The 14997-nt window shown below is 30.5% G+C and overlaps 1 protein-coding gene across 1 annotated transcript; it reads left to right on the forward strand.

The window, feature by feature from the left end:
- The first annotated feature begins 4551 nt into the window (after window positions 1–4551).
- On the forward strand, window positions 4552–10095 carry LOC139490591 (transcription cofactor vestigial-like protein 2). Its single transcript, XM_071277466.1, has 4 exons — window positions 4552–4750; window positions 5024–5300; window positions 8764–9165; window positions 9668–10095. Exons 1-4 carry the CDS (start codon window positions 4694–4696, stop codon window positions 9712–9714), a joined length of 783 nt encoding a protein of 260 aa, XP_071133567.1. The 5' UTR covers window positions 4552–4693; the 3' UTR covers window positions 9715–10095.
- Window positions 10096–14997: the final 4902 nt, after the last annotated feature.

A 14997-nucleotide genomic window follows, 5' to 3' on the forward strand; every position in this document is an offset into this window, starting at 1 on the left:
TTTCTTAGTTTATTTTTTGTATGCAACTTTTATGTTCCTTGAAAAGATACCGTTACATTTCATAAATACTAAACAACAGACGATTTTCTTTACCTCCAACAGTTTTGATAAAATAAATCGCAAAGGCGTGGAAAGTGTTGAAACTATGGCACTGTTGAAATGTCCTAAAAATGAACGAAAGCGATTTATTGTTACTAAGACAAAATTGGTCCACATCTGTTTTGTTGGTTTTTGCTGTCACTTTGGATGTATTGTAATTGTGACAGGGATACATTTCACGTCGTGTATATTTCACCTCTCTCCAGCTGTGTACAATTATCGCCTCGCTCATATATCAAGAATGGTTAATTTTATTGTTCTTTTTGCATGTCTACATGCAGGACCACCGCAATTAAATCTCTAGATGCATGAAAATAATGCAGATTTAAATCAAAGGAAATAAATTTTATCTGAAATAGATCTCATGTTAAATTTATCTTGACTTTGTAAATGTATGGTATAGTCCATTGTAAAGTACAACAATGTGCATTTGGCGCATGCTAGGGCGCATGTGTTTGTCGTTTATTGTTTGTGTCTTTCCTCTTCTTTTTTTATGTTGGGGTGCCCAGCATGTAATGTTCTAAGAGTTCGAATAAGTATTCCTATAATAATTTATGCAAATTTTGTTCTGAACTATGTTTTCTCACCTTGAAAAATATACCATACAACTAATCCGTAAAATGTAATATATCTGAAAAGCCTTGGAAGTAGACCAGGGGCCTGTTTATCGAAGCTCTCTTAGGATTAGGACGTGTCCTAAGACCAACTTAGGACACATCTTAGTCCTAAGTGGGTTTATCAAACATGTCTCAACTTAGGAAAATCCTAGGAATTGTCCTAACTTTAGGATACAAATTTAGGTGTCTTAAGATGGTCTTAGGATGGTCCTAACTTTAGGATATATTCAATTTCGCCTTTTGATCATTTTTACACGTATTGTTGTTTTTACTAGTAGTAAAATAGTTGAAATACTCCAGATTTATATGAAAAATGCACGAGATTTGTCTTTGGACTGTTAAATATTGAAACCTTGACACTTCGAATTCAACTCACTCAAAAACATGTAATGATTTTTACCGATTATATATCTAGTTGACAATTAGTTTGTTAAATTTTTTTATAATACGTAGTTATTATTTTTGTCTTATGTTTTGTTTTATAAAGTTTAAATGTACAAATATTATACAATAATCATTCATTATCTTTAATGTAACACTAATAATTAGTTTCTAATTAACTATATTTGAAAAAACAAAATTATTGATAAAATATGATATCATATTGTATTTTTTCATATCTAATTTGTATAATCTTTTCCGCCAATACTTAGGACATCGGTTAGGAGGTCCTAGCTAAGATATTCCTAAGATAGCTTCGATGTGCATGCTGAGACGTGTCGTAAGTCGGTCCTAACTTTATCCTAAGTTCTGTCCTAAGAAATTCTTAGGACGGAACTTAGGACAGTTTAGATAAACAGGCCCCATGAAGACAAAAAAAATCCGCATTTGGATGTCTAGGCAATACTTTTACTTCTTTTGGTTCATGGATAAATAAATCCAATTTCTTTCTTTTAATTTAATGTTATATATTATGTATAATATTGCAAAAGTCAGGTAAATTATTATGCAAAAACGTCTATCTATTTTATCAACTCTAATTAAAATGTTGCTGTCTATATAAGTTTTGATAAATTCCAACAGATATATTAAATATACAATTACTTGATTGTATACTGCAGGTATTATATATAAAGTGCGTTACAAATGAACGAATTCGTCCTACGTTTGTGCAAAAATTACCACGTTTGCGCGACAAAACACATTAGGTTTGCACGAAATTTAACGGTTGATAATTCATTACGTTTATGCATATTAATTTTAGAAAAATATAGTACATAAATCTTGTCTTTTTATAAAAAAAAAAAAAATATGAACTTCCGAATTTAAACAAATTTACTTCAAGATTTACAAAATAAACTGAAATAAATTTGATATTTTCGAAATTTTGTATATTTGCGCAAAATTCGGATTTGTGGCCTTATTTCCTTTTCGAACGAAAGACGTCACTTTTTTGTTTTAAAAGATAAACACAAATTGTTTTTTTTTTTAATAATTAGTATTTAAAAATTATGCATTTTTATTCAGACATAACTCATATTTATCAAATGGTCATGAATTGAGAAAGAAACGTCATTTTTTGCTGTATATTATCCAAATTAATAAAAATGCACTATTTACAGTTTTATAAAATTTGGTCCACATGATCTCCCTGCAAAATGAAACCAAATGTCGTTTTAAAAAATTGGGGTCCATGCACTCGTTTTCAAATTAAATCAGTTTGAATGATAAAAATCAGTCGAAATGCAACTTTTCCCGTTATGTCACAGTTTGACGTCGCAAAAATATTAATTTACGTTAACATCAAAAATATATGATTTCGTAGAAAATTAATCACGAAGAATAAAAGATTTCTTTTTTACTGCATTTTTTGTTTTTGTTTTGTAATGTCCGAAGATAATGATGTATAAAAGCAATATAATAACATTAACGGTACCAATTTTCCTGCACCAGATGCGCATTTCGACAATACACGTCACTTCGGTGATGCTCGTGGCCAAAATATTTGAAATCCAAAGCTTATATTAAAGATGAAGAGCTATAATCCAAAAGGTCCAAAAAGTATAAACTTATCGGCGGATTTACAGGACATGGTTTTCTAAAAAAACAAAACTGTTTAGTCTATTGTTGTTTTGTTGTCTTTTGGATTGTTTTATGTTGTTTATGTGGTGTTTTTTAGGAAATTAAATTGGTTCAAGTTGTCTTATCAATATCTACATATGTATGATTTCAACAAAAGTATTTAGACGATTTCACAATCGCATATATGTGTGTATATATTTTCATATATTTATTTAAACTTTTTTTATTTTTTTTATATTTTTTTTTAAAGTTATAACATGCGTATGCATGTTTTTAACTTCTATTTTACCTTTGAACTTGCATGGTTTTGTAAGAATAAACTATCTATCTATCAGCAATTGATAATTTTCATAAACTTATAAACACACATGTTCATCTATTTTTATCAAAAAAAACTCTCCAAATAGTTCTTTTACATAGCCTGAATATTTGCCTTTGCTCTTAAAAACGAATCGACACATACAGATTAAGTCTGTATAATGGACAGTGGGCGCTAACAAAAAAAAAAGAAATCTTGAATGAGTAAGAGTAAGACAAAAGACATATAACTTGGTAATGACTCGTTTACTGCTGTGACTATACCTGCACTGCAATAGAATTAGTTTTGTTGGTTTTTAAAAAGAGAATATAAGCCATTTTAACATATTTGTAACTTTGCAGCCATTACTCGTATCAACTTTAGGGAGGCAATTACCTTTAAGCATTACAGTACATTATCATTATCATAAGTTTTTTGTTGAAATCAGGATTTTTCTATTGGTACATGAAATATCACAGAAATATTTCAAAGCGTGAACGATTCGCCAATGTCACAGCAGTAAATCTTGTAAATCGTATGCAACGAACAGGCCAGTATATAATACCAAATACCTATAGTTGACAAGTGTCTTTTCAGCAAAAAACCAAATGACTTATCAACCTAATATTTTACTGCCTCCTACATTTTTTTCATTAATTCATCTTTCTTTGTCTTGTAATATCAATGGCGTGAATTTTTGACACGAAATAATTCAAATCTACGATACGTTTTGACATCTCTGTGCATAGTTAGAATAGATGTGTAATAATAGAGAGGGCGTGCTATGGCAGGATTGAAAAACTTTCCATCTGGGAATATTATCACCTTGATAATTATCAATTTAATCAGAGTTATCACGCTATTGATAATCAGTTTAATCAACCAGTGTTAATTGATTAGGTTGATTAACTGTATTAATATAATACAGTTTCAATTGATGTACCGTTTAAAACAAATGTTCTAAATATACATATTATATACCCTTTTGATTGTTTTTATATTAATTTTCCTGGAAAATGGTGAAAACTGGAAAATGATAGTAAATGTTGAAATGGTTGGAAAGATAACCGAGGAACTATTGTAATGGTTGAACTCTTGTTTTTCTAATTTTAGAATAAATGTAACAAAATACTTCAGATCATTCGAAAATTATAAGATATTTCTTTTTTCTGTTTAGAAATACTTTTAATTTTATTATCTCAAACTTTCTTAATAAACGTCAAAATTGATAAATGCATATATTTATGAAATATTTATTCAAACGGTATTCATTTAACACTACTTAGGCGTATATTTTTCTTTCTGACAAAATGTTCATTCCAAAAACATTGATTATTTCTATGAACAAGAGAAAAATTCGCATTAAGATTTTAGATAGAATGTCATAATTGCTTCAGCAGGAGGAGCACTGTCAGAATACTGCTGCTGATTGGTCGAAGGAATGTCAACCTCGCAGACGATCTTCATTCGCGAGGAGAGCGCGTGCTTATGAAAGTGATACCATGACGACAAATAACAGCGATAGGCCAACGATTCTAATACCGCCGACAACTTTGAGAAAAACATCCAGATATGTCAAAATGATGGCAAAATTCTCGTCGGGAATGTAGCTTTGACATCTGTATACCGCAACAGTCGCGAAACAATTTTTTTAAAAATGTATCAATTTTATTCGCCTTACTTTTCACACAAATCGTCTAGTAATGAATTTTCTGTAAGTAATTTAATTTTATGACTGTTGATTTTCAAATTCTTTTTCTTTTATTTAGTAATCTTATATATTTGTGAAAGAATTATCCTGAAATTCTTTTGGACATAACTCTCTCACAACAATAACATACTTAGGGCATTTTGCGTTTTCGGCATTACAAATAAACGAATTACAGAATTAAGGTAAAGCATTTGTAGATAAATACCGACAAGTAAATTCTGAACATTTTCTACATTTATACACAATTTGCAATTATTTTTCTTTTCTTTATTATAGAAAATTGGAAGTTCTGGAATTTATGACTATCATTTGTCTGGTGATTATTTGACTTCTAACCATTCCACTACAAGTGAACTTGAAAGAGACTTGCATTCTGGATTAGATTCTGAAACGGAGAGACCAAAATCATCGCAGTATATTGCACCAAACTGTGTATTATTTAACTATTTTAGTGGTGACGTTTCAACAGTTGTCGATGACCACTTCAGCAGAGCTTTAAGTCAACCAAGTAGTTTTACCCTGGACAAATGTAATACTGGTGACAGAAAACCGGGTAAGTAAAATTTATTTATACTTGCTATTCTTGGTGTTTAGTATTGCTGCGACAAAACTTCAACAAACATTCAAGTTTGCATCTTGTCAGTACTTTTAATATACGTATTTGTCATTGGATGTTAGAAGCGAATTCCATTTGTTGATTATTTTTTTTAGTTTAATGGTTTTTCAATACATTCAATTCAAAAACACAAGTGTTTACATTTATCTAGGTTTTAGGTTTAAATTTGAAAATTTGAAAATATCAGGGATTCTGCATGAAATCAAGTATATTTTTTTTATTCATTCGTGGGTTTGCAATACAACATTTTGGCCATTGATTGTTAGAAACAAAACTTTTCGTCGTACGTTTTAATGCAAGGAAACGAAATGTTAAAACATAGATATAGATAGTTACTATATTTATTTAGGTTTCATATTTCAATAATTGAGATTGAGATGTGTAATAATGGGTTATCGATATGCATCAGAGATTTTTTTTATTGTTTTTTGCGATATGCCATATAGATATATACGAAAAGATTTGCAGAGGCGTGTATGTTAAAATATTATTGGGCAATTCGGACGTAATAAAATGACAATAATAGATGGCTTCCTACACACTTTAAAAATCCTTTCTGTTTAACCCAGGTGCATCAATATTGGTAAAATTGTTATAAAAATATATAGAAACGAAACAATTAAACGACTCGAGAAAAAACCCAGCTTACATGTAGTTACAACTATAAATAATAAATACATGTGTTTGAATAAATTATCTAATCCTTCGAGATTTAATATAATTGACCGTTCCGTTAGACACATTTTATCATCTGTTAATAATTAATTTAATTACATCTTCATTGACGGTTCCTTGAGAAGTTTATTAACACGTACTTAAAGCTGACATTTTTATATACGCTGTATCAAATTTTAATTGATTCTCAGTTAGGAGTACTAAAACTTAATTTGGGGATTCATTTACAGATTCGACAGTTCCAACTGAAAAATAACAATATTTGTTTACTAAGAGGACATGTAAATATTATCTTAGCGTGCTACTGAAATTTTACTCTGCAATTTCAGCGGCAAAGTTTGAGTTTTAATTTCACCTTGATAAAAGCCATCATGGGTTGTCAAGGTCGTTCAACACTCCCGTTATACAGATTCAGATTCAGATTCATTAGTTTATTAAAGTCTCACCACTTGAATAACATTATACATTCCAATATACATATAAAACATTGCGTATAACATGAAATATTGGATAACATATATAAAACATATTGTATATTAAAACTAACAGTAAAATATTATTAGCTTCAAATACATGTACTAAAACATATACAAGTGCCATTCTATTAAGAATTATGAGAGACTAATATTAAAGGATTAATTATATACAATATTTCACACAATTTTAAAACTATATATATCTAAGATTTAAAATACATCATTAGCTATATACAAATAAAAAATTTGTTCTTCTACATAAAATATTAAAGCAGGTTTTAGCAACTACCTGACATAGTTCTTCATTACTGAATAAAAATATAAATTTTTCGTCAAAAGACCAGTTATAAAATTGATCGTTATGTTTCACTGCTTCATTATACAATATATTTCGAAGGTCTGCATATAAAGGACATAACGTAATTACATGTTTCTCATCTTCAATTTCGTTATTACACATAAAACAACATCTTTCATTTATTGGCTTTTTCTCATATCGTCCTGTTTCTATTTTAAGTGGCGCAACGCCACATCTAAATTTTGCATAAGCACTTCTAAATTTAATAGACATTTTTTGTTTTAAATATAACTCTGTACAATATTGTGACTTATATAGCTTATAAGTACGAAGCTTGTTACCATTACTCTGTGACAACATTTTCGTTTGCCATTCTACAATATATTCATCAAATAAAACATTTTCAATTTGAAGAACAATATTCTTATGCAGCACATTATCAATTGTAGTATACAAATCAAAGTTACAATCTTTAAATTTTTTCATGACTCTATTACACCAGTTTTTCTTATTATTTACAGCATTTTTATGTGACCATTTGAAAACTTTATAATTCATTCTGTCATTAGTCATAGAACTGCATACATAAAGAAATTATAAAATAAATGTTAGTTTTTCCAATTGACGAAATCAAAGAAGTATTGTTGTTCGAAGTGTCTTGCGGCCTTTTTTATTTACCGCACTCTTTATCAAGTTAATGTAAAGGGAAACTCGCGAGAATTTTTCCTTCTCGGAGATCTCGATTTATATAACTTTTATTTATATTTATTGATTTTTGAGGAGTTTCTTATCCACCCTTTCATGAATAACTTTCTATCTTATTGTTTTATAGCGGCTCTTTGTTTTGGTATAAGTTTCTACAATATCTAAATAACTACGACTGAACAAGCAAAGATTTAAAAATATATATTAATAAGTAGTTGTCTTTTTCTTTTTCATTCTGTCTTCATCATTTTCGAAATACTTATAAGTGTCTTATTCATGAAAAATTAAATTGGTAATTCTTTACATGTTTGTATTGTATACATGCATGCATAATGCAGACTAACCAGTGCTATGTATTTTTTAATAATTTCAATGCAACATTTTATACTGTGCGGTGATCGTTGGTGTGATTTGGAAACGACAAAAAGATTTAACAACAAAAATTAGATATATAAAAGATTTTTATACCACGTTTAAATGTACTAATTTTTGTATACATTGTCTGCTTAACTTGTGTTTTCCTTATTTTAAAATTCAGGTTTTTTTTTCTAAACATTAAATTAATTTTGACTGCGCATGTCATGATTGATATATACAGTTTATGAAAAAGAGGCAATTTCAGTACAAAAATCAGTCATATAAATTAAAACGATACTCATCTAGATATGATTTCTTATGTTTTTACATTGATGTCTCAACGTAAATACATTTTAGATATTCATAACAGCATATGTATGTACATGATGTAAGAATATTGAGATGTGGTATTATTGACAATGAGACGTCGAACTTTTCACAAGATTTCAAATGATGTGGAAATAAGAAATTATAATAGGTGAACCGCATGGCCTCAACAATGAAACAAAACATAAACGTATAATCAACTATCAAATGTACGTCCGACACGAAAATAGTTTGTTTCTATGCTCATAAAACACAGTAAAACCACCTCGAATTTTAGATACTATATTACTTATTTAGTTTAGATCATCAAGTGACTCGTTACCCGAACAGCACTTTACAAACCAACAATTTTTTTTTGATAGAAATAATGCTCAATTAATTTTATCTTGTTGGATATAAACACTCATTTATTCCTTATAATATAGGGTATAACGATTGGAGCAGTCCCGTTTGATTTGCACATAATGAGAGTTTCTAACATAATTTTATCTTAAACGTATAAATAAGAAACCTTCTTTTCTTAAACTTATAAATAAGAAACTTTCTTTTCTCATCATTCCAGAGAAACCTTTGATGTGCCAGAGAAAAATGCCTTCATCATTCTGGAACAGTAATCACAAGAGAACGAGTCCATATGGATCGTCATGTGGGTTGGACTATAGGGATCCGTATTTCCCGCCATCTTGGTACACACTACAGAACAATCATTGGCCTTATAGCTTCCCAAGACATCATGCTCATTCAGAACTCGGTCAGAACTTTACATATTCATCCCTAGATACGGCGGGAAAGTTGGGAACACCATACCAGTCTTTAATGTTTCCGCCTGGCTACGAATCAAGACAAAATAAATATGACTTTACTAAGAATATGGAGTCTTTATCTAGTCCAAGTAACTATTATGGACTTTCAAGATTTGGAATGGACTTAGCGACCAAGGGAAACATTGATTCAACTGTTTCTGGTAAGTTTACTTAGAAATCGCCAATCTTTTATCTATATGCATTATACAGTAAAATCACGTACATCAGATCTGAATGTAAATCTATAGAAATGGACTTCTGAGAATATATGAAATTTTAAGGAGAAAAATTCAGACACACAAAAAAAAACAAATAAAGAAAACATTTTGAGTGTTAATGTATATAAAATATATTGTCATATATTTAGTTCTTTGGTTTCTGTTTCCCTATTCCAAAAATATAAGACATTCGTTTCAAAGAAGGACTATTCGAAGAAGCTTTTACACAACTGAACCAAACAATATTAGAAAAACTCAGTCAGTATACATATTAGACATGGAAATTAAAGAAGTTCGTTTTGTATTAAAAAAAAACAAAAAATCTATAATGTGCATGTGACGTATTGATAAGTGTCTGCATGGTTCGTACATCAAGCCTAATTTTATTTTTGCAAAGAGGTTGAAGATTTCAAATTTTTACGGTTAGTCTTTGTTTTATTTTCAGGTCTAGAATACCAGTTACAATCAGCCAGAAGAGAGATGTGTTGGTAGCTTCCTCTTGAAATTAAGTAGTCAATAAAACCTCCGTATTAAATCAATTCTTCATCAGCAATGACTGAAATGTTTGGATAAGGATACTGAACCGGAGTTACAAGTTTCGGACAGTGATGAACAAAGTGTTTCCGGTGATGGGATGTCCACCAAGTGGACACATACGACGATTATTTTAAATGTTCGGACCATGGAAGTAAAGTAGACTTCCATGTTCCGACTAAACGACGATTGTTTAAAATATTCAGACTAAGCCTGACGGTTTTTGTTTTATGTTTTAGTGTACATATTTGTTCTACAAGTTGTAGTAACGTACATTGGATGAAGACCATGATATTTGTTATTTATTATATTTGAAGTAAAAGATTACATAGGTTATAATTCGTATTGTATTTCTTGAAGCAACTACATGGCGAATGACAGTTGTTAACTTCCAATTCTTGAATCCTGAATAAAATATAAGTAAAAAAAACATGTCAATATATATAAGAATTTAAAAGATGTTGTATGAGTACCAATGAGACAACTCTCTCAATCCAAGTCACAATTTGTAAAAGTAAACCATTATAGGTCCCCAAAAAAAAGAAGATGTGGTATTATTGCTAATGAGACAACTCTCCACAAGAAACCAACTATATGTCACCGCACGGCCTTCAACAATGAGCAAAACCCATACCACATAGTCAGCTATAAAAGACCCCGAAATGGTAAAATTTTATTTGTAAAACAATTCAAACGAGAAAACTAACGGCCTCAAAGTACGGTCTTCAACACGGAGCCTTGGGTCAAACCGAACAGCAAGATAAAAAGGGCCACATAAATGACAAGCATATTTCTTTAAAGATTAGGACTTAAATTTATTACAAACCAATATCATCATGATAACGTCTTTCTGCCTTAATTTGAATGCTTCGAATGACAGCTTATTGTGTAAGTCAGGATTTTAGTGTTTTTCTAATGTGTATCAACTTAAAGTTCAAAACAACATTTTATTATATCATTTGTACAACATCTACGTATTTTTCTATTGTATGTACACGTATTTAAAAAAAAATGTTGCAAAATCATTTATACTGACCACTGAACCATTCAGCAGTATCATACGAGCTCAGTTTTCGAAAATAGCTGAACTCCCGCCTTTTTCAAAGCTAATAATATGGTTTTTTTAAATAATAATGTATATATAATTTCCGAATAACATAAAGTGCGTTTATTTTTGTTGTATATTTGTCTAACTTACTGACAACAATGTCAAACAGAACATCTCCCTGACACTATTTGATGTTAAAACAAAACAACGTGATTATTCCGAAATATGTCCATCCCATTGGGACATGTCAGATATAGTCCACTAACTTGATTCATGGAAGTACATGTATTACATAATAGGATACTTCAATGCTTGATTGAATGCATTAGGTCTTTAGTAACGCACCGAGTCAAATGGTCCTCAAGGGAAAGTTTAGCGATACTGAACTGATAGAAATTATCTTCTTTTCACATTGTTCTGTGTGTATAAGACACCCTATAGATATAGGATGTGGTGTGAGTGCCAATGAGATAACTCTCCATCCAAGTCACAATTTATAAAAGTAAACCATTATAGGTAAAGGTGCGGTCTTCTGTGGCCCTAAACTAGCATGTACTCAGACTTTAAGTGAGCGATGAAAATCTTTATTTTTTAGACAGTAAATGGTAATTCATTTAAATCTATCAATCAAGGAATTCTGAAACTATTTTAATTTGCAACCAAATATTTACCATGCAACACTTTTGAAAACTAAAACTTGTGCTTGAAAAAAAATGTCTTGTATTTATTACAGAACAAACATTATATAATAGTCTTTTCAGGCTTGTACTGCGTAACATTTGGTTTAAAATCCCCTTTCGCTCTACACCATCGCTGCACTAGAAGGTGTCTTTAATTGTTCTAAAGCAAATACAGATGTAAAATAGATACACAGGTCGTAGATTAGCTTTTGAGTATGAAATACAGCAGTCGAGGATCAAGGTTTATCAGAATTGATTATCTTCAAACATATTAGATACACGATTACATGACAAAATAATGAATTCAATTGCTAAACCTCTTCAAGCATATTGGTAGAGTCAACAAGCATAGTATTAAGTATCACTCTTTTGTTTTCTTTGCGAATTATACTCGTATTTTTCAATATTTACGCGTGAAGTAAAAACAAAGTCGTACGCGCAATGTTTTTAACATTCTATGTTATTATTACGAAATTGGTTAAGGAATAATCATTGAAAACAAATGACAGAGTTTGGGGTTTCTGAAGGCGTTGTATTTCCAAGTTTCAAAACTAATTAGATAAACCGACATATTTTTGCAACAAAATATCAAGAAACGAAAAGAATTATTACAAGTCAAACATCTGATTATAAGCAAAAAACATAAATTAAATTTCTAAAATTAATACTGATATCAAAGAATACAACGAAAAGATTCAACAAATAAATTTTATTTCATTTGTTTTATTTCTTATATATTTTTTATGAAAAAGAATGAACTTTAAAATTAAAACCCAACAAAAATTATAATAAGTCTAACTGCTCTAACTGCTATTTTCAGAGATATTTTTCGAAATTTTATTTCTTGACCTATCCAGACCAACCGGCCAACACGAACCTCTGACTTTTACAGGAAATCATATATTACAAATGCTCTCATCTTTTCTGTGAAACATAGTATAATTAGGCTACCCATTTAAACTTAAATTTGAAACTAAAGGCCTAGTTATTACCAAGTTTATTTTTTTTCTCTAATACCAAGTGAAGAACGAATTTGAAGAGCATGAAGGACCAAATTTCAGAAAGGTTTTGCCAAATACAGCTATGGTAATCTATTCCAGTGATAGAAAATCCTAAAGTATTTAGAAAAATTCATAGTATTGTTAATTAAGTTTATTCATAATTTATCAATGATATTTCATGTTAACATATACGTTTTGATTACTGGGCTGGTGATAAAAAAAATGACAATTTTTTTCCGTACTGTCCAATAATTTACGATATTTGAACATAAGACCATGCATGCAAGAACTGTTATAAATTAGATGAAAACTGTAGTGTAGATTCAAATTATTTTTGGGGAAAACACAGGCACTTGTCTCAAGAATTTTTTTCCCAATTTATACCTTAATGTTATATTAAGGTATATGACATTTTTTTCTGAGCCTGAGGGGTAAAATTATGGATACAAACATCCCCTGTCTTTGATGTAATGTTAAGTATAATAAGACGGCGGATAGTAATCAGCACACAGAAACTGAGGCAGAAAACAAATCAAAATAAACATGTAAAAACCCTTATACCACAACAATTCACCTTCTTGTCAGGTAAACTACAACACAAACAGTTGCTGAAAAAAACATAACACTGAAATATAGCAACACATTTTTCGTTCTATGTATAGTCTTAGCTAATAATTGTGCCAAGATAAAGTTAATACTTCCTGTTTCCTTGAAAACATGCGAGTGTTGGCTAACTTTGGCTAACAATAAGCTATTGGAATGCAGATAGTGCAATGACAAAAAGAAACAATAGACTAACCAAGATGAAGCAGAACACATGCAGGAAGTTGAGGATTACATGCAAATTCAAAATTCATATCTATTATGTGTTACTTGTTGGTTTAATCATTGACAATAAAATATGACAAGAAAGGGAGAGAAACTAATGTAAGTTACTGTAATATGTGTAGATATCGCATTGTGTCTGTGTACCAGACCGTTTTAGTAATTGGACAATACGCGTATTAAATGGGTTTTTTTTAAAGACAAACTTCTGGTGCAATAATAAAAACAATAAACTACTGCATATTCTAGTTCACCTCAAAATTACAGGTGTACATAAAAAAAGAGTGAACACTGACACGATATGTATGGTCATTGACCGAAACGTTTTTATGAAATAATTGAAAACAAGGATTGCTATATTCTTTATTTCTAACATTGTGTGTGATTGATACTCTTTTAACTAAATGTTCAGTGGCAATTATAACATATCCAGTGCGGACATTTGCAAGTGCTGTGAATTTAATCTGACAGATATACATACATGCTGGTCGGATCAGCAGGCACGAGGACATGACTCTCTATAGTCGAACTCCATTGCACAATTATTTGCTCTTACATCAAAAGTTTACATGATTGAGCGTCAAATAACAACTTTAAAGCACAGGCACTTGTCTCAGTAAAATAAATATCCTATATACCTAAATATTACACTATTTATTTAGGTATATAGGAAAGATAGTAAGATAGCAGTCCAGGCTCTTTTGCTTCAAGATAATTACTAGATTGGAATATTCACCCAGATCTGTGGCTTCTTATTAAAAATCTATACTCTGGCCTTACCACCAAAGTCAAGTGGCTAGAACTTAGTGATAGCTTCAATATATTTCAAGGAGTCAGGCAGGATGGAATATTGTCAACCCATAAATATAAGATATTTGTAGAGGATCTGTTAGTAGAATTTAATTAGAGAAAAACGCAATAGGATTTAGTCTTGGAAACATATACTGTGAAATGCCTACCTGTACTGATAACATTGCACTGGTAAGCTTCAACCCATCAGAACTGCAAATAATGCTAAATATCATTGGAAGGTGTTGAAATCAACATCATAATAATATTCATCTACTGATAAATCGCAGTGAACTTATGATGACAACAACAAAAGCTTCTTCTATCAAACTGCCTTATTACTATCAAAATACAACCTACCAGACATTCTAGGCAAAAACACTGCTATTCCATCAAAATTCTCCTGGAAGAAATGAGTAAAAACAGAAATCTCAACATTTTGGACTCCTAATATTAAAGATGAAGCTCATCAATTGTCATCTCTTTCTGAACCTCAACTTTGGAAATGCAGAAACCACAAATACTGTTTCAATGCCACTCAGTAGGTCAAAATGTAATAGACATCAGAAAAGCCAACACTGAAGTAAGGATGCTCACCGGGACATACATGGTGCAGGCAGACAAACACAAGTTCAGCCAATATACAATTGACCCTATTTGCTTGCTGTACCACAGGGAAATAGAGGATATCTTGCATGTCCTAACAACGTGTTCTGCTCTTGGTAATGAGAGAAAAGAATACTTCACTCCTATAAAACAATTTGTGACAGAAAACTCTCTCCTCTTGGAACATGGAGACTACTGTTTAACAATAAGCTAGCAGTTACTCAACTCATACTTGACTGTACAAAAGATACTGAACAACTAGGATTCAAAGAAGAGTCTATTCTTTAACCAG

Source organism: Mytilus edulis, chromosome 10 (assembly GCF_963676685.1).
Source record: "Mytilus edulis chromosome 10, xbMytEdul2.2, whole genome shotgun sequence".
Lineage (NCBI taxonomy): Eukaryota > Metazoa > Mollusca > Bivalvia > Mytilida > Mytilidae > Mytilus > Mytilus edulis.

What these genes read in the sequence shown, in the direction of transcription:
- LOC139490591 (XM_071277466.1), top strand. Translation starts at nt 4,694, where the DNA reads ATGTATCAATTTTATTCGCCTTACTTTTCACACAAATCGTCTAGTAAT. An exon ending in CGTCTAGTAATGAATTTTCT is followed by an intron (nt 4,751 to 5,023) that starts GTAAGTAATTTA and finishes TCTTTATTATAG; the next exon opens with AAAATTGGAAGTTCTGGAAT. An exon ending in TACTGGTGACAGAAAACCGG is followed by an intron (nt 5,301 to 8,763) that starts GTAAGTAAAATT and finishes TCATCATTCCAG; the next exon opens with AGAAACCTTTGATGTGCCAG.